This window comes from Thunnus maccoyii, chromosome 5 (genome assembly GCF_910596095.1).
Source record: "Thunnus maccoyii chromosome 5, fThuMac1.1, whole genome shotgun sequence".
NCBI classification, from domain to species: Eukaryota; Metazoa; Chordata; class Actinopteri; order Scombriformes; family Scombridae; genus Thunnus; species Thunnus maccoyii.
In genome coordinates, this window is record NC_056537.1 from 3,319,151 (window position 1) to 3,340,314 (window position 21,164).

The window sequence follows — 21,164 nt, forward strand, 5'->3', positions numbered from 1 at the left end:
AGTAGATTTACAGTAGATGCATATTGTGGTGTAGCAGCTTTAAAAAAATAAGCTAGTTAGAGTCAGTTTAGTTTGACTTATTTTCTTTACTGTCATATTTTATATCTGTAGTCATGTTATGACATCAAATATATGCAAATATCCAAAAACATTTGGTGACTTTTCAAGCAGGCTTTAGCCACTTTCCACTGAAAATAGTTTGGCAAAGCCGTTCAAATCAGACAAATATTTAAGTGTATCTATTACAGGTTTGTGTGAAACCCTGTTAGGTACAATTTGATGGAGAATGACACCACATTACTGAGTAAATGGATTTTAACATGCAGCACAAATGCATCAAAGCTGTTTTCCCTGAAGAAATGTTCACCTTTTTTCATTATTTTTTTTATTATAGTTTTAGCATTCAATGATCTAAATGTCTGTAAATGTTTCTGTTCTTCATTCAGTTCAATGAGGAAACAGAAAAACTTCTAAAACACGATGCAGAAATGCAGCAGACGCATGCAGAGTCATGCACATGTCAAACTGAAACATGACATGTGCGATGTAAGTGATGGGAGACAAAAATGTATTTAAAAGTTTATCTGAAGCTAATATGAAGCTTCAGCGTCCAAATGAGTCAAATCAAGTAGATATCTTTCAACGTTACAGTCTTTTTAGTGCCAAAGTTCCTCTTTTTGTTACTATACTTCCGCCTGCAGCTCAACAGGGAAACACTGTCCGAGGAAACACAAAGAGGGAATTTGATGCTAAAAAGACTGTAAATGTGTCAGATATCCACTTGATATGACTAACTCAGACTGCTGAAGCTGAATAGAAGCTTCACACAGACTTTTAAATGACTGTGTCGACACACTGTGGATTTTGGCCTCCATCACTTACATTGAAAACACATTTGAAGGATCTTTTAATATCCAGTATGAACAGGAGGAATGATTACAGCGAGGAAAACCTCTTTCACTGTTCATATGGACACCTGACTGTTGTTTTTAAGACATGCTTGATATATTGTGAATCTTTCCTTTAATATAAACTGTGTACTAATTATTATCTTGTGCCCAAAAGATTTTAACTTGTGGGCACAAGATAAGAAAGTAAAATCTTTGTGGTCTCTTCTTTGTGTTTGTTGGACTCATTCAGTGAGTATCAGTGAGATCTCTGATAACATAACATGCTTGTACTGGTGCAGCCGAAAACACACACACACACACACACACACACACACACACACACACACACACACACACACACGCAACTTACACGCTGAGATCGAACCGCTCGGCTGTGAAGATAACACACAGAAGTATTCGTCATTGGGTTTGTTTGTCATATGTTTACAGAAGACACGAGTCAGTCAGTGAGTTATATTGGTTAATGTCACTTAATGAGTTACCAAGCTGAAGGACAGTTCACCCAAAAAAAAAACAATAAAACTTCTTTTCTAGAGTTCTGTCTATCTATTCAGGAAGTTTCGGTGTGATTTAAAGTAAACCCAACATATAAAAGCCCAAAAACAACAACAGATTCCTGAATTTAGCTGCGACAGCTAATCATAACTCCATCACTATGTTTGTGTTTAAAGTCCTTCCTAAGATCTTAGTAACTACAACATAGTTTACAACAAGTGATTTACTAAATGGGCTTTCACCATTAAAACTCAGGAAATGTCGTAGACTTTAGTAATGTGTATATCTGTTGCTAGGAAACATCTCTAGTATCGCTATGTAAACGAGCATTACAGGCCATGTGATATATTACTCTTAAAGGGGACATATTATGCTTTTTGTGATTTTCTGTTATTCATATCCTGTTCTGATGTCAGATGTTAAACATGGTCAAAGTTCCAAAACTTGAGGTGAACGTATGTAGAAATGCTGCCTGCAAGACAAAAGTCAGGGCTTCAGTCTGCTTGTTTTTTTCTACCTTACTGCCGAGCTGACGTCGACTCATTGTGCATGCCAATAAACGGCTGTCCGTTTCGGTTGCTAAGGTTGTTGCTAAGGTGTTTCCATGTGTTGTTTGTGTGTGGAAAAAGTAGTGAAATCCTTTTACTATAGTTTGTAGCTTCCCGAGCAGCTGGAAGGTAGCTGTGAAGCAGCCTCCTGAAACTAACCAATCAGAACAGAGTGGGCTCATCAGGAGGCGGGCCTTAAAGAGACAGGAGCTAAAACGGCCTGTTTCAGACAGAGGCTGAACTGAGGGGCTGCATAAAGGACCAGTAGAAGATAAATAAGAAGTTTTTAACTGGAAATCATGCAAAGAAATTCCAGTAGAGCCCCAGAATATAAATATAGAGCTGAAAATGTGCAGAATATGTCGTCTTTAACTGCTAATCCATTGTAAATGTAGGTATGATTTTGTTTCATTTATATCTGCATAGTATAAATGTGTTGTTTAGTCTAGAAAGAAAGGAACATATCTGATTAACCAATGACATTTACTCATTTAGTTTGATGCTTTTAGTGTTTTCTAATCCCAGCAGAGGAAGCAGTAGGTGCTTTTTTTTTTTTTTACCTTTTGGGTTGGAGCTTTGGGACTGACGGGACTGAACATCTCGTCTCCGTTCACGCTGGACGTACTCAAGCTCTTCATCCTCTCTGCTGCATCCATCCTCCTCCTCTCAATGTCCTCCTTCATCTGTCTTCTCTCCTCCTGGGAGTCAGGCCACAAACACAGTTCAACTCCACGTTCAACATCAGCTGCATGGCTCTAACTGGCTCTCAACTCTACAGAAAATACTTCACGACAAATCTGTTCACCCAGCGTATGCTATATATAAGCTGAATCAATCCATTTCGGACCTCTAGAAGGCGGTATAACTCCACAACTAGCTAAATCAGACACACCTTTAACATGGTATATCCTTACAGTATATGCTCATTGTGGCTAACACGTTAGCAGACATGTAGCCGACACATGATCATCCTGTTTGTGTCCACCTGATGAATGCAAATCCAATTTTCAGTCTCCTTTTAGCTCTGGTTTGGTCTCCACCAACTCCTTAGACAAATATCCAGCTCTTTTCCACTTTCTTCATCAGCTAGTCTACAACTTTAAAAAACAAAACTATGAGCTAAAAGAGGCTTAAAAGCTTTGTAGACCTGCAGAGTTGGGTAATAATTTTCTGTGGTCACTATCCATTGTTAATATAAACTATTGCTTAGCAACCTTACTTTTGGTTAAGTTTACACAATCTTGATTTTGTTATAAAACCTCCAAATGTCCCCAAACAATCTGTCCCAGCTTGTTGTTGATGTTTTGAGTCTAATTTCAAACCATTGGAGAAGATTTGTGGATTTGAAGGAGCTGATGGAAGCTAAAACAAAACCAGAGATTGTATCTTTAACTGTGACTCATAAACTCAACTTTTACCAGTTTAACAGCCAATAAAACTTTTTTATTTCACTCAAAATCTTAGATATTAAGTTTTCAATGAGGCACCTCCTCTTTAGCCAGCCGTTGCTGCTCTTCCTCCTCCCTCCGGCGCTCCTCTTCCTCCCGCACTCGGCGTCTCTCCTCCCTCCTCCTCTTCAGCTCCTCCAGCTCCTGCTCAGCCTCGGCCTGTCGGTGTCTCAGATGTTCCAGCTCCTGGCTCTCCTTCTCCTGGAGGCCCCGCCGGATCTTCTCCAGACGCTGCTCTGTCTCCAGGATGGCCTCCGCCTCCCCGGACTCCACGGGTCTGTTAGACACAGGGAGGTGTTAAAAATGAACAGCTTAACTTCTCCTCGACATGTAACTGATGTAGGTATTTAGCGGTTTATTGATGGGAACGTTGGGATCGATGGTGGAGAGTTTCTATGAACGTCCATTACATCTTTAATTAAAGAACTACGCACCTGGTGGACCATTTTGTTTTGCTGTTGATGTGTGTGGTCACTTCCTCGTCGGCTGCGTCTCCGTTGGAGTTGCTGTGTTTTGGCTCCTGGTGAAGGAAAACCTTGGACGTGTAGGAGACTTTAACTTCTTTTCTTTTCTCCATCTGCACATGAAAACAGAGCAGATCTTCTGATGCATGTTGTGTAATTTTTAGTCAGCATTCAGGGATCTTTAAGACTTGAATGTCGACTAGTAATTAGCTTAGAAAGACTTCAGACTTTTAGAATAAATAGACTCTGAGTGACTTGTGACTTTATTTGGACTTGTTAAGAATGATTTTGAGACCGTTCTTGTTTTAAAAGACCTGAGACTTGACTCGGGGAACTGTCTCAAATAATCTTTGAATTGTCTTGAATGATTTGAGACTTCACTTGGACTTGTTTCAAATACTCATTTTGAGATTTGAATTACTCCAAGTTTGACTTTGACTTATCTCAAATGAATTAAGACTGGACTTAAACCTGTCTGAAATGACTTGAGACGTGACTCGGATTTGTCTCAAAATACTCTAAATTTGAATTACACCTGTATGAATTATTTGATACTTGAATTGGACTTGTAACATGACAGCAACATGCCTTGAATTACTTTAGACTTAAACCTGTCTGACTTGAGATTTCCTTAATAATAACTTGAATATACTATATGATCTTGAATAACTTGAATAACAGATTTTACTTAATTGATCAGACACAACTTGGTTTAGTCTCAAACTACTTGAGACTTGTCTTGAATAACTTTAAATATAACATGGAGGCTGATATGTCTCGAATAACTGAAGACTTTAAACCCCTCAGTTGTTTGGGGACACTCACATCTGTATTACGTCTTTGAATCTCCTCCTTCTTCCTCTGCTCTTCCTCCTCCCTCACTTTCTCCCTCCTCCCCCTCTCGGCTCGGATCGTCTCCTCCTCACGTTCCTTCCTCCTCTGCATCTCCGTCCTGGCCCTGTCCTCCCGCTCCTCCGGCTCCTGTCTCTGGAGTCGGCTGGAGGACGTGACGGAAGCCTGGACGGTCTTTTCAGAGACGGCTCTGTTCACGGTGCCGGCGTCCTCCTCGTCCTCGTCCTCCTCGCCTCCCTGACCGAGCTCCTGCAGGCGCTGCTGCCTCCGCCTCTCTCTCCGCTGAGTCCAGTCGCTGAAGCCCTCGTCCTCCTCCAGGGACGGAGAGCTGATCGGCTTCAGGCCACCGTCGTACCTGAAGAAGAGACAGAAGAGAGAGAGTCAGGGTTACTTCCTGACAGTGATGTGAAACAGCAGCAGATGTTCAACATTTTAAATCATGTTTAACATAAAAAAATAAAACCTTGGCTCACTTTTTGCACCTGCATCAGCCAGACAGAATAAGCAACCGTGTATTTAATCTTTATAAAGCACATCCTGCAGAATTCAGAGAAATGTGCATTACGATGAAAGAATGTTGAGCTAAATGAAGCCATAACAGTGGAGAGATAATCCCAGATGATGTTCCTTCTATTCGGTTACTGTTCTCAAAATCTGACATGAGATGACAATCATTGGATTTATTCGGGAAGTTGATGATCGGCATTAAGAAGAAAGCAGTCAGCAGACATCAGGAGAGACTTTATGGCTAATAACTAATATAGTCTTTAATAGGGGTGTGCCCGAATACAAATACGTTATTCTGCAAAGCACAAATAGTGGGTTTTTTTTTACGAATATTTGTTTCATACAAATATTTTTAAAATTATTTGTTTTCAGGAAGAAAAAAAAAACATGTTAAATACCAGCGCACAGGTCGGTTACGTCGCTATCTCAGTGTCTCTCCTCTGCTCCGCTGTGACGTCTATCAGCAGGTCTCAGTGAGGGGAGTCACATCCACCTGCTACATGACGCATATTTCAAACACTCCTGGGTGTTCCCCAGAGATAAAGCTGAGCTACTGACACCTTAATATTCTAAAACTAAAAGTGTAATGAAAACTAAAAACAGGATTTTTAAGCCTCTTTCAACTTTTATTCAAATACAAATATTTTTCCTGCCTCAACAAATATAGAAACAAATACAAATACTGGGACCTCTGCACATCCCTAGTGTCTAGTCAGCTACTTGATCATTTGTACCACGTCTCTGTCCTCTAACGCTTGATTGTCTCGCTTGAAGGTCCTCATTGCAGACGTCCACCCGCAGCCCAAAATTTATGATGAATTAGCCTGTACATGCCGACTCCACATGTGGACACGTCGACCTACAAAGACACCTGATGTAGATTTCAGTGTTTATTCTGCTCTTCAGTTAACAGGGTTGAGATGCTGCTGGGCCGTTTGAGCACTTAGTGATTTACTCCAATAGAAAGCTTTAGTTTTTGCCAAAATGTGTCTACTGGTGGAGTTTTAATGTGTTGATTTTACTCTTGAAAAGCTTTTGGGACACGGTCATTAGTCTTTAACTGAGTCCCCCTTAGAAATTGTGGTTGTGCTCCTGACAGCAGGTCCGATCTGGACTATAGAAGCAGAGCTCAGTTTCTGTCCGTCAAAGGGCATTAAGTGATTTTAGTAACAAGCCCTCCAGTGTTTCAGTAAACAGAGGCTTAAACTGGCTGCAGGGTGACATTCAGCACGAGGAGCAAGACAGTCCAGGCTGGAAAAATAAATCTCTACAGAAAGCATTAAAATAATCATTTCAGGATATTCACAACATGACTGCATCTGTCTTCCAGCTGACACGTCGGTCCACAGGAAAAATATCTTCACAACTACTTGGATTACCAAGACAAGTGGATATTTATGGTCTCCAGAGGATAATAAGAAAGTCTAGTCACCAGTATGTTCCCCCAGTTTACAGCTGAAACACATCAGTGAAGTCTGCAGGACCTAAACATGTCTCCTCACTGTGAGTGGAGCAGATTAAACCGAATCTCCCCTGATTAGCCTCTGTAATCAACAGAGCCATTAGCAGTGCAGAGTAGCTGACAAATGAACGATCAGCATCCAGCGCAGCTGAAATAACAACCGGTGGAAACAGGAAGTGGGAACCGCGCAGAAACACATACGGTAATATTTGGAATCAAGTCTGTGCAATTTTGTTTTGAATAAAACAAGATTACAGAAATACAGTAATATCCAAGTAGATAAACTTAAATGTTGGTTTTTGTTGTTGTTGTTTTAGATCTTACATTTATTATGTAATTATGATAATAATGACAATAATAATTCTTATTATGTTGCAGCTTCTAAGCAATTATATTTGAATACACTATAAAAAACCAATAAATGTACTTAAGGCGGACTAATATCTAATAGTATAACTTTGGGTTTTAGACAGATGCATGTTTGTTTATTGGGGCTTTCAGAAAATTAGAAGTTTCCCAGCCGTAGTTCTGACTCGGAGGATGATGTGATCGCTATTTATAAGTCGGAACTGATAGTTATGATAACTCCCATATGACATGAACATGGAAATTCTCTGGTTCTAGCTTCTAAAATGTGAGTATTGTCTGTTTTTTTAGTCCCTTATGACAGTTAACTGAGTACTTTCGGGTTGTGGGCTGTTGGTCGGGACAAAAGAAAACATTTGAGGACGTCATCTTGGGCTTTGGGAAACGTTTTTCACCATTTTCTGACATTTTATGGACCAAGCAACTAAACGATTAATTGATGATGAAGATAATCATTAGTTGCAGCCCTGCTACCGCTGCAGCTCCAGCGTTAAACGTGCAGCTCCTCTGGGTGGGTCGGTACTGTTGGCGCTGCGGTCTGGATGAGTGATCATCTATCAACACTGAAGCTTTTCCAGCTCTCCACCTACGTCCTTCTCACACAGCCACACTGCAGCATGAAGAATCATCTCATTCATTCTTATTGAAAGATTAGATTTTGATTTAAGTGTTAAATATTAATTGAGTGTTAATTAAGTGTCGGTCAAATAAACTTGTCATTGGAGGATTTTTTAATTATTAGCACATGGTCTCTGGGTGTTCCCCCTGCTGATTAAAAGTAATGAAAGTGTGTTTAGTGTTCCCAGGAGCTGGCAGAAAGGAATTCACTCGGCATTCCCCAGATGATTAAGATGCTCTGTCGGCCGGCCGAGCCCCCGCTGCATGATGGGAGTCTCTGACTGATCTCTCAGCACCTAATCAACCTTAACAAGCAACAGTGTTCCTGTTTCAGTACCACAGCTGCAGTGGTGGAAGAAATACTCAGATCCTTTACTTGAGTAAAAGTATCAATACAGCAACATAAAAAAAAGTCCTGCATGAAAAATCCTACTGAAGTAAAAGTACATAAGTATTATGAGCTTGATGTAGTTAAAGTATTGCAGTAAAAGTACACAAGTGTTATGAGCTTGATGTAGTTAAAGTATTGCAGTAAAAGTACATAAGTATTATGAGCTTGATGTAGTTAAAGTATTGCAGTAAAAGTACATAAGTATTATGAGCTTGATGTAGTTAAAGTATTGCAGTAAAAGTAGTGGTTTGGTCCCTCTGACTGATATATTATTATATATGACATCATTAGATTATTAATAGTGAAGCATCAGTGTTAGAGCAGCATGTTACTGTTGTAGCTGCTGGAGGTGGAGCTAGTTTACACTACTTTATATACAGTTAGCTAGTTTAGTCCAGTGGTTCCCAACCTAGGGGTGGGGCCCCTCCTAAGGGTCAGCAGATAAATCTGAGGGGTGGTGAGATGATTAATGGGAGAGGAAAGAAGAAAAAACAAAGTTCTGATACACAAATCTGTTTTCAGTTTTTGGACTTTTTCTCTAATCTTTGATTTCTGCTGAAATATTGGATCATTTGAACATTTATTGAAATGAAAGCATGTGAGAAGTTTAGAGGGAAAAATCACTATTTGGTGGAGCTGTTAACAACTCATAGACATGTGAAATGTGACCCCGACTACACACTGCTTTTTGTAAGACGTCAAAAGCCAAAAAGGTTGGAAACCACTGGTTTCATCTTTAACAATGTGTTGTATTTTAAAAGCTTGTTATATTATCCATTGTGTCAAATCTTCATCTGAAAAGTAACTAAAGCTGTCAAATAAATGTAGTGGAGTAGAAAGTACAATATTTCCCTCTGATATGTAGAAAGTAGCATCACATGGAAATACTCAAGTAAAGTACAAGCATCTCGAAACTGTACTTAAGTTCAGTACTTGAGTAAATGCACTTAGTTACTTTCCACCACTTTGTGGCTGTTTGTGCTTTAAAGACACCTGGATAAGTTTGTACCTTTTTGACACATTTTGAAACATCTCCACCTCTCTGCTTTGTCTTATTTAACTCTTTTCTCCACAATCAGCTCCTTCTTGTTATTAAAAAAATCCATTGAACGTCTCCAAAATGTGTAAACCTGCTGATCTAAATCTACATTTAGGCAGAAGATCAATGCAGCAGTTACAGAAACTATTCCTCAACCAATATCTGTGGTTTCAAACTCTGCCAGCACTTGACCTCTGACCTCTCGGGAGACAGGAAATCAGCCAGCAAATGTACAAAAATGCGATTTTCAAACCAACATTACATCACCGCTACGTCTTGTATAGAAAACCTTTCAATTACAGGCTGCAGCAGCGGAGGAGGACGAGTGACTTCATGTCGAGTCACCGCAGCCTGAAAGCAGCTGAGCCTGTGATGTGACAGAGGTGAAGGTGTTCGAGGTGCAAACTGTAATCAAGAGTGAAATTAAAAGTCAGCTGAAACGCTGCGAGCTCTGACACGGTGGTAGTTTTCCCTCCGGACGCTTTGTAGTAAACATTCTTTGGAGATTGTGTCATGAGAAGGCAGCTGTGTGTCCGTCTTCACATCAACACGGCGGGAGGAAAAAGGTTGTTTGTAGTTTTTTCCCCCGAAGGAGAGGTTTGTTTTATGTAACCGCACATCTGTGAGACTCTGTAAAGCAGCGAGCGGACGGTACGGCAGGCGGGACGAGCGGCGGCAGCACGCCGAGCTTCGAGTTTCACCGCTGGGAAACATGACGATGAAACTCCATAAACTCGCAGTTATCACCAGACAAGAATAACATACAGTCACACGGTTAGCAGCTTGTACAGGAAGTCGTCAGACGTGAGGAGAGCGAATGAATAATGTTCTGATCTTAATAACTTCCTGAGTTCCCATGGATATGAAATTCAACAGGAGTTTTGATGTCATGCTTGCATCATTTAGGGTGAGACCAGGGCCAGACGGTTTCAGGCCTTCAACTGGTTTCAGTTACGTCTGTATCAGGCTGAGTCAGTGATTTCTTTTTAATCTCCTCTGAAAACAGATGTTTTATCTCAGAGCTTTTCCTGATTGTGCTTGAGTTTATGTTTCCATTGAACTGTCTTTTATTTCTGTTTTTATTACTTCTAATTTTTCTCTCGTTACACACATAGATTAAATTGGTTTCATCTGCTTTTGAAAACCTTTTTTTTTTATTGCGCTGCTTCTGTGAAGCACTTTGTAACGTGGAAAAGTGCTCCATAAATAAAGATTATTATTATTATTATGTCCAGTAAAACTTTCAACAGCCAAGTTTTCAGATAAGTTGAACAGTTTTGTCTTGTTGTAGGTTAACTGTTAAGAATGATTTACTAAATCTGAAAACCTCTCGTCTCTCACCAACACTGTCTCCTACAAATTAAACTTCTAGGTGAGTGATTTGCCTGAATGTTGTTCTTCAAGGTATCTGGCAATGGGTGAAATGTTCAGTGATCATATTTTCATCTTGTTTCCCGCAGTGTCTTTACTTACACGCTCTCCTCTGCCGGCATCTCGCTCTCCTGTGAAGACTCTCCGGGCAGCGAGCCGCTGTTCCTCCGAAAAGCTTCGCGGGCTCTTCGACGACGCTCCCTCTCCACCTCCTCGGCGTCCTCGATGCTCCTCTGGGCCGTCAGCCTGTCGAAAGGACAACGTACATTTAATCCAATTCTCTACTTAAGTCAAATTTTAACCTGCGCTAACAGTTTTCAGCAGAAACAAGTAGCGAACACAACTCTGACACATCAAACTTGTTAGCAAACAGTTGCTTATTTCCACATCCAGCAGTTACGGAGCAACATTATCATTCATGTGGAGTCATGTTTCTGTCCACCTGGTGAATGTAAGTCCAATATTCACTCTCTTTTAGCTCAGTTTTTACTCTCTACCAACTCCTGAGGGCATGCTCCACTATGTTCACCAGCTAGTCTACAGCTAACTGTGTCTGTTTGCCGTTTGGTGCTGAGCAGGTAGTGTACAGTGACTTTTTAGAGGTTTTTCTATGAAAAACGACACTATGAGACGCTGAGAGTGAACCAGAATAGTAAAGTTGCAGCCAGACAGATAAACAACAAGCTGAAACTCACTATAAAGCTCCGTAAAGCCGAGAGGAGCTGCAGAGTCTCTGATAATTCTCTGTAGGTTCATCACTACGAGCCAAACACATTACACACTGACAGATATTATTGTGTAATTGGGTTATTGGGTTATTGGGTAATAATGCAGCATTTCGTCAGCTCAGTAACAAAGCCTCAGAAAGTAAAACCCTCATCTCCAGTTTTAGGGATGAAATTAAAGGATATAATGAGAATCCCCAAAACTGGGAAAAAAAACAAATTTCTAAAGAATTAAAGAAGAATAAATCATTTAATTGCAGGCATTTTACATGTAATTAGTATCTTTCCATTGCGGTTTGGCTCCTCATAGATGACTTCTTCGACAACTTGTGGTTAGGAAACAATAAAACTTTAAATAGGAAACATTTGTTGCGTCTTCTACAGATTCCTGACTCTTCGTCATCTCTCGGGCGTCCTCGGATCTCACAGGAAGCAGTTTCTGAGGTCTGAGATCCGGCCAGCAGAACATCTGCTGGACCTCGGATGACAAATGACGCCCGCTGTTTATCTCAGGGATAAACACATGTGCTTTTCACCTCGTGTCTGCATGACATCACTGTATTTATTACAAACACTGTTAATCTGTATTTATCCACAGACAACGTGCCAAACATGAACACTCACACATGCGTGAACGCTCCTTTCAACAACTTGCTGATTTACAGTAGAGTCTGGGAGCTTTAACCTCAGCGCAGCGGAGCAGAGGCTCGAAGGCACCTCGGCTGTTTGTAATCAGACTGAAATTTTACTTTATTATTCAGTCTGACATCGTGTTCAGATTAGTTGATTGTCATGTCAATCAAATATATATATAGAGAGAGAGATATTAGGGATGTGCAGAGAGCCCAGTAATTGTATCTGTATTTGTTGAGGCAGCAAAAATTATTTGTATTTGTATTTGAATAAAAGTGGAAAGAGGTTTAAAAATCCTGTTTTTGTTTTTATTACGCTTTTAATTTTAGAAAATTAAAATGTTACAATAAGCGCTCATGAAGTGTTCCCTTGGGAGCACTTCATTTGTGTCAGTAGTTCAGCTTTATCTCTGGGAAACACCCCCAACTCCAGGACTGATGTCCAAATTAGGAAATGTGCGTCATGTAGCAGGTGGATGTGACTCCCCTCACTGAGACCTGCTGATAGACGTCACAGCGGAGCAGAGGAGAGACACTGAGATAGCGATGTAACCGACCTGCGCGCTGGTATTTAACATGTTTTATTTTTTCTTCCTGAAAACAAATAATTTTTAAAATATTTGTATGAAACGAATATTTGTATATAAAAAAACCCCACTATTTGTGCTTTGCCGAATAACGTGTTTAGATATAGATATAGATTTGCCAACAATGGGCTGATAGTTAGCTTGGTGCTACGTTTCCTGGCTGAAATTCCACTTTTACAGTAGGCTACCGTGTGTTTTGAGATTGAATAACTTGAATTTCTATATAGGAAAGAGGAAATGTAATTTTAAAAAAAAACTCAAAATTTTGCTTTACACCTGGCTGATGTGGAAAAGTTGCTCTCGTCATCAAAAATACAGACTACACACTAACTCTGAGCAGGTTAAACTGGCAAAATGCACACTAAACATGTCCAATCAGTAACTACATTAACTTGAGTCTCAGGTACCTTAAAGTGCCACCGACGGCCGCTAGCTGCTCCAACTGACTCCCATTCAAAGAGCCTCAACGTCTCTCTAGAAATACTGAGTCAATCATTGTTTTCAATGAGTCATTCTGGTCTCAATCTCTAAATTCAGGCCCTTTAATAAGTTTGAAGACTTATAGTAGCTTTGTTTTCTGCCATATGGGCTCCTGAAGGCCACGTCATGGATGTATTAATCATCACTACACTGATGACTTCTGGTTGGCTCCTTGTTCACTTGAATGGGAACGGGGTTTGTGAAGCTCAGAAAACAACCAGCTACCAACCAGTGAAACAGCCATTAATGAACACAACGGTTAAGATATCTCAATGAGTAAGATAATAAATAAAGTATTTATTTTATTTCTTTCTGTCTTCGGCTGATTTGAAAGCATGAAAATCTCCAAAAGTGAGTCAAACTTAACTGTACTAATGGTTTATTTCATGCAGGGCTTCTGCTTGTAGTAAAGTATTAAGTGACAGTCTTATTTAAAGGGATTTGAGGAGGAACATGTGTCGATTTCTGCAGTTTCTAAAGTTTAAAACACTGACGACATACAAAATGTTGCTTTAAAGTTTCAGTTTTAACTCTGACATGTTTTGCACATCAGCCTGAAGTGTGTAACCTGGTGTGTGTTGATGTTTATGCTGCCTCGGCCTCAGAGGGGACGACTGCAGGACTAACAGGTCAATAAGCTCCATGTGGCCGCTTGGGGTGTCGAGTTACTACACTCACATTTTGGCTTCTGGGTCACTAATAGATCCCTAATGGCTACCAGCCTCCATCTGTTCCTCCACCTCCCACTTTCTTTAACAGACGTAGGAGGGACAAGCTGTGTGACCTCTGACCCTCAGCGTCAACACACATACAGTTCTCATCATCTACTCTTGTTTTCTCATCAGAGATTCACAACAAGAACAACAACAAGCTGATCTTTGTTCTCAGCGCTGGTTTGGTTATTGCTCTTTAGTGAGATTCAGGAATAAAAAAAACTATTAGAAATGAGGAAATTTATCATTTTGAGTGGTTTGGTTTCAGTGTGATAATAATTCCTCCTCATCTCTTGTTACCCCTCACTGTCTAGTTAGTGTTCCAACTTTTATATCACATTATTTTTTTGCTATTTTTCTTTTATATCAGCTGCTACTCTAACAGATTCGTTAGCGTCAGAGCTTAGAGGAGCTTTGTATTTTGTCAACCCAGGTGTCAGAGCTCAGAGTCACTCAATGTGCCCAAATAATTGTCACATTCATGCTGCTTTTACGTAACCAAGGAGGGGCCACAGAGCCCTCAATTGGACTATTTGGCCTCTTGTAGAGGACACCAAACATATTCAGTCAGACATTTCCCCCTGTAACATCAGTTACCGATCCAAACTGGATCCAAGGCGGCCAGATTTAGCCGTTACATCCTCCTCTCTCACGTTTCTTTGCACATATCGTGCATCCACCTATATCCACGAAGCGCTCAGGAACCCTGAAGCTGAGTTTTTATGAACTGGAAGACATCCATGGGAGCATGAAAGTGTTTACGGTGAAAAGGTCCGTTTTCATATTACAAGGGATCACATATGTTAGTCCAAGATCAAGATAAAACCTTATTAAATCCAAGTGATCCATAGCGAGGATGTACGAACGAGGGAACGGCATCAAGGTAAATTCAGTTAAATTGAAAACACAAAATTGGTTATTTTTTTTCTCCTCCCAGTTACATGCAGTAAAATGCTAAAAATAGATGATATCTCTACTTTATGTGTTTAATGTGATATGAAATGTGCTACATAAATAACATTTGCTTTGCTTTGCTACGTAAAACATTTATTTCACACAGCTTGTCGTGGCTGAATCCCTCTCTGCCAACACTTTAAAGTTTTAAAACTATCAAATTAAAGTTTACAGCAGCATCTACACTACCCACTGCTGTTTCATTATCAGCAGACGGATTTCAATTATGACACCTGTGTCTTTTCTCAGCCTTCGGCGCCTCATAATGGCCGTTTTTCTGGCTCCGGCACAACGAGATGACGTCTCGGTTCTTGATCAACTGCTGCAAAAACATCAGACTTATTTGGACGAGGAAGAAAATGCAGAGATGCAGAGAGGCGGCGAGCATCAGAATCAGCATCGCTTCCTTCCCCTTCTCTGTGCTTTCCTGTGTGCAGGCGGAGACCGGCGGAGAGGAAGTGAATGAAAGGACAGAGGTGGAGAGGCCGGTGCACAGCTGGATGTGGGTCAGCTGGGTGATCCACTGATAGAAGCTGGGTGATGGACGGTGTTTGTTTTAGAGGTGCTGGGAGCAGCAGATAGTGGTCAATGGTCAATGTGTCAGAAACTGAACGCTTTCCTGGCGCTGTACCGTACGTCCATTAATCTGATAAAACTACAGTTAGACCAATAAATTCATGTCGACATAGTTAATGGTTCAGTTCTGCAGGTCAGATATGTAGACGAATCCAGGTTGTAGATGAGAAGCCTGTAAACCAGCGTGCATCACTGATTGTAATCGATGTTTGTAAGTGAATTCACTTTTTAATCACTTTTGCTAGTAAAACCTTCCAGGAGATCCTGTAGAGGCGGTTATAAGTTGAAAATATAGTCAGTCATATATTCTGTGTAGTTATTAGCTGCTGCAACAACAAACCAATCATCTGGGAAAAGACAGAAAGTAAAAGCCTCTGCTCTATAACATCAGTTCTACTGTCATGAATCTCCATTAAATCGTGATTCAATTGTTCTTTACTGCAGCTTAAAGGCTGACTACTCTCATCAGACTGTCTGCTGGAGGTTCTGCGGCAAATCACTTCCACATTTTCTGGAATTGTCCACAATGTTCTGGAGGCAGTTTTTATGATGGAAATTGTTTTCATTTTAAAATTATCTACCTTGGTGATCTAGAAGAGCTTCAGTGTGCAAAGCAAAACAAATGAGAGTCCTGTTAGTGGTGACAATATACTGTATATACAGTATATACTATGAAGAGAATTACATTCAAACTAATAACTCAAATTAATGTCTTTGATGAAAATTGATCAGTGGCTTAAACATGTGTCAACAATAAGGCCTGACTTTGTATAATAATGACATACTTCCATTAAGGGCATATCTTCCAATTTAAATGATCTTTTCTTCCATGTGCAGAATGAATATGGGTTGATATATATGTACAAATATATATTCTGTTGTTGTTTGCTTCAGAGATGGATCCAGCATTTTGGAAACATGACGGTAGACTTGGTGATGTGGGGTTGTCACCTTAAAGAGCTCCTTACACAGAAACAGTCATCTTTAATTGGAGATTTTATTTTTACTTTTAATCTCATTATCATCCACACACTGTTTCAAAAGACCAACAAGAAAAACCTACTGGAGGAAAGTTTGGAAACTTTTGAACATATCACAGCTTTTTAAAAAAAAAAAAAAAAAATCTATTAGTATTGGCAGCTTCAAACCAGAATATGAGTTCTGCTCTTCAACCACTAAAGAGTTATTTTGAGTCCTGTGTGATCTGTGGTGGTGGATGTTGCTGGTTTATTGGTTGGTTCGGTGCTGTCAGCAGTTTCAGCTCGTCCTCAGAAGACAAACAACAGTAGAGGTCGAAAACAATTCAGCCGGCCAAAAACGACCTACAGTTACGCTTGAGTGACAGACGCCATCTAGCGGCCGTAGTAATTATGAGCCGGAGACGTGACGCGGTTCAGATGATGTCGATGGCGTGTTGGGTGGATGATAGATGGACAAATGGCAAAAAGTAGAACTTAGCTGCAGGAGAACGCTGCTTGCTTCACGTTTCCAACCACGAGTGTCCTGTTTCCAACCGCGAGTCAGGACAGTTTTTTAAAAAACTGCAACTATAATTGTCGTGGTGTTTACTGTTGCCATGACGACGACGGTTGGCTAACTTTAAGGAGGCAGGAACTTTAACCCACACCACGTTTCAAGTGATCATTCTAACCCGAACCATGATCTAACTCTAACCACACATAAAACATCATTATTCTTTAACGGTGATGTGCGATGGTTTTGGAAAGCACATATATGATATGTCGTTGTTTAATTATGAGGATGTGATGACAGTTTGGGTGTTGAAATCTCCTCGACCCAGCAGACTGTCTCAGAGCTCAACTCTGCCCTCTCATTACGTTTCCTTTCTCTAATCAGCGCTGCGGGATTCTTTCATGCCTGGAAACGGGTCAAACATCTGATTCAGACTAAATGATAAATCACCATCAGAGTGATATGAAAGTACCGGGGTTACCGGCAGCTTCACTTCTTCCTTTTCCTTTCTGTTTTTCAGTTCTGTGTTTTCTCAAAACCAAATCTTTTTCTCTTGATCATGTCAGCAGATCAGAAATCTTCCCCCTCGTCTGGACTGAAGCGGTGCAACGTTGCTTCTCCTGACAATTACAACCTGCAGAACACTTTCAGTTCCTCAGCGGGAGTCAAACAGGTTTTTTGTTGTCCTGAGTTGTTGTTAGTCTGTAAAATGACACCGGAGGACAAGACTGAGCACGTTGCAACCCTGAACGTTTCCTCAGATAACAGCTGACAAAGTACCCTTGAGCCCTGGAGGTTAAAAAACATCTTTTTTTTTCTCACTTTAACAGTAACTGTTGTTAAAACCACAATTTCTAGTTTTTACATTCCCATTTTTACACCTGTTCAATAAACAAGATACAACATGTCAACCAGGCAGCTTTGAAGTTGTTGGAAGGTGGATTTTTTTTCTGTTTTGATGGAGCTAAGCTAGCAGTTTCCTCCTGCTTCAAGTGTTTGTGCTAAGCTAGGCTAAATACCTACTTGATCTATCTCTGAACTGGAGATGAAACTGATCTTTTCCTCCAAGTCTTGGTTATAAAGCAAAAAGAAAATATTCTTTTAATGCCAAGACAAAAGTGCTAGCCCATATAACCAAGTGTTTTCAGTCAATAAGAGATAAAGTTCGTTCTAAAAGTCTGGAAATAATGCTAGCTGCTGTTAAAACTGCAATTTCTGTTTTTTTATATTCTCATTTTTACACCTGTTCAGTAAACAAGATACAACATGTCAACCAGGCAGCTTTGGAGATGTTGGAAGGTGGATTTTTATTCTCTTTTGATGGAGCTAAGCTAGCAGTTTCCCCCTTGCTTCAAGTCTTTGTGCTAAGCTATTGGCTTACTGGACAAACAGGCATCTGAATCCCAGGGAAGACAGAGAACCAGGATTTCTTTTAGTAACAAATAATTCCTCAGTGTTTTGGAGACACATCTGGTTGCCAACACATTTGTGGCACGAGAACTTTATAAAAAGAAAAGTCAACTCTGTGATCACTAACATTAGACCGACCAACAGCAACAACCAGAAACACGACACACCAGATAAAAGCTGAACCACCTGCCAACGGAGCCACTAAACCACACACACACACACTGTCGGTCTCTATCTGCCTGCACTTGTCCAGGCTTCAACTTTATTGTCCGGTGATGTTTTACCGGAACGAGAGTGAAAGAGGGATTCACTGTCAGGAGGAAAAAGGTTAAAAGTATTAAACCCTCAGCTGCTCTTTTGTAAGCACACACGCTGTCATCGGCTGGATGACTTGGTTGAATGACACAATAATAACACGGTTCCCTTTCAGCCTGTAAGCCTGCCAGGCTCCACGGGACAGACAAGGATGGTGGGAAGACGTTTCAGAGATGAAGTCACTGTTGTGCTGAAACAAGTCGGGGCAGCGAAGGGTTCTGAATCATTCTGACACAACAACAAAAAAGACACCACTTCCCAGAAAAAAAAAAAAAAAGTCACTGGAGTCACCAGACGAGCAGTGAGGAAGCAGCCGGGGGGCTTCAACCTGCACAGAACAGACCTGCTGCTGTTTTTCTGTTTCTCAAGAAAGAAAAAAAATCTATGTATGAAAAAAAAATCTATGCACGGGGTGAAGAAGAAGTCACACTGTTAAAAAATAAATCTGTGTAGCATCCATTCATTCAACTGTTCATTTCAATGTTTGTCTGTATGCACCAAAAAAATGATGTTTTTCCTTCTATCAGCTCAAAACATGAACTCGAATAGACAAGAAAACCAAACCAAAAAAATAAGTCTTATTTACTTTACTTTTATTTTTCCTTACTTTTCTATGTACAACAGTGTCTTCATACTTCATTCACAGCTTTGTGCATGTGTGTGTGCAGTGTTTAGTCTCCAACCAGCTGCATGTAAGCATAACAACACTTACAAATCAAATGTGGTTGTCAGTACATATATTTCGCTATTTGACTCAACTTTGTTTGTGGACTTCTCTGACTCAGTGGTTTTGTCAACACATATTTTGCACTATTTTCGGCAAATAACAGGTATAAATGATAACTCAGCAGAAACTTCAAATCAAACTGATACTTTATTTGATTGACTTTGACTTGACTGAGTTAATTTGACACCCGGCGTTGATTTTTCTCCACTTAAAAACACTGATTTTAGAAGAATAAATAGTATAACTGTCTATATTTGCACTACATTATAAATTTCTCAAAGAATTTCAGCCCAAAGCCAAGAGGTTGTGACATGTAGTACAACAAGCTAGTGTAGCTGTGAAGCACATGCACATGCTCTTCTCTCTTGAGAGTTACAATCTTATCGCTGTTATTGGTCTTTGAAACAGTTTTTAAACATTAATACTGTAATATCAGTCTTTGGGGACAAAGGAACATGTCACCCAGTGCAGCGGTGTGACTCACTGATGTGTTTTTAATAGTTTTTGGCACAGAGGAATAAGATATATCAGGCTTTGGATACACACGCAATACTTGTTAGTAGATCAGTTAATTGTTGGTTTGGATCCAAACATGAGATTTGTTGACAATAAGAAAAATATTGATAATCATCAGATTTATCCTTTAAGCCCCTCACATACCCAAAATGTCTCTGATTAATAAATGTCTAAACACAGCAGACAGTTTGCTAGACTTGTGATGCACAATGTGCCAGAATCACTGGTCCAGATCTGGCAGCCGTGTGTGCCAGAGTCCAAATCACCAAACACTAAAATCAGGATGTGAAACCTCTTTTTATTGTCTAGTTACTCCACATAAAGAGTCAGTTTAGCTTGTTTCATGAACTGATTCGGGGATCCTACACGTCCTGAAATGAATGATTTAGAGGATGCAGAGCTTGACGTGCACATATTTATTGTGTCAGAGCACTTCTAAGGAATACTCCCCTGAAGCAGAAACAGACAACTTTCCCAACGGATTGATCTTTATTTTCAAGAACTGGATGAGGTGTATTTGTTGTGTATTGTAGCAGTAGAAGCACAATGGAAGCTGTATCTCCTAACAACATGGAACAAATATATCCATCATTTCAAATTAAACGTTAATACACAGTCCAGCCATATACTGGGTTTTGACCTAGTTTTGTTTCCTGTCCAGAGTCTCGTGTTTCCTGTTTTCCAGGGTCTTCAGGTGCACAAACACACACATGTCTACACTATTGTATTGTATATGCAGATACTGCAGACATACAGACAAATTAAAGGAAAAACCAACATAAAGTGTCTTAGTAAGATGTTGGACCACCACGAGCCACCAAAACAGCTTTAATGTATCTTGGCCTTGATCCTACAGACTCTGAACTGTGGCGGTGGAGAACGCTGTCTAACATGTCGGTCCTAAATCTCTCATAGACGTTCAGCTGGGTTGAGATCTGGTGACTGTGAAGGTCGTAACATATGATTCACATCATTTTCATACTCATCAAACCATTCAGTGACCCCTCGTGTCCTGTGAATTGGGGCATTGTCATCCTAGTAGAGACCACTCCCATCAGGATAGAAATGTTTCATCATAGGATAAAGGTGATCACTCAGGACAACTGTGTATTGATTAGCAGTGACCCTTCCCTCTAAGGGGACAAGTGGACCCAAACCATGCCAGCAAAATGCCCCCCCAAAGCATAACAGAACCACCAGATCACCTCACTGTAGGGGTCAAACATTCAGACCTGGACCGTCTCTTGATGGTGATGACTCATCTGACCATATCACTTTTTTCCACATCTCTTTAGACCAGTACCTATGGTTTTTGCACCACTGAACTCTGAAATGTGCATTCATCTTTATAATGAAGGGTTTAAACACTGCAACCCTACTATAATATCCTTCTCTATTTAACTGTCGACAGTCTGATCACGTCCTACGTTGACATTCTCAGTCACCTGAGGAAGAGTTGTTCTTCTGTTTTTCCTTACATATCACACTAATGCATGAGCATCACAGTCATCAAATGTGCACTGTTGAACTCAATTTCCGCCCCTATTTACTGATGTCGTTCCCACAGATCTAAATGATGTCACT

General features: G+C 40.3%; 1 protein-coding gene across 3 annotated transcripts in view; it reads right to left on the reverse strand.

Moving 5' to 3' along the window:
- lsp1a (lymphocyte specific protein 1 a) overlaps positions 1 to 21,164 on the reverse strand; it is a 64,886-nt gene that overhangs the window by 21,286 nt on the left and 22,436 nt on the right. For 2 of the 3 annotated variants that reach the window (XM_042410985.1, XM_042410984.1), the window contains exons 2-6: positions 10,575 to 10,718; positions 4,692 to 5,073; positions 3,837 to 3,979; positions 3,442 to 3,679; positions 2,515 to 2,652 (exon numbers count right to left, since the gene is read on the reverse strand). In XM_042410985.1, the coding sequence (XP_042266919.1) occupies positions 2,515 to 2,652; positions 3,442 to 3,679; positions 3,837 to 3,979; positions 4,692 to 5,073; positions 10,575 to 10,718 (1,045 nt within the window). Of the gene's footprint in view, positions 1 to 2,514; positions 2,653 to 3,441; positions 3,680 to 3,836; positions 3,980 to 4,691; positions 5,074 to 10,574; positions 10,719 to 14,796; positions 16,108 to 21,164 lie in introns of those variants that run through there. The other variant, XM_042410983.1, reaches the window with a different exon arrangement.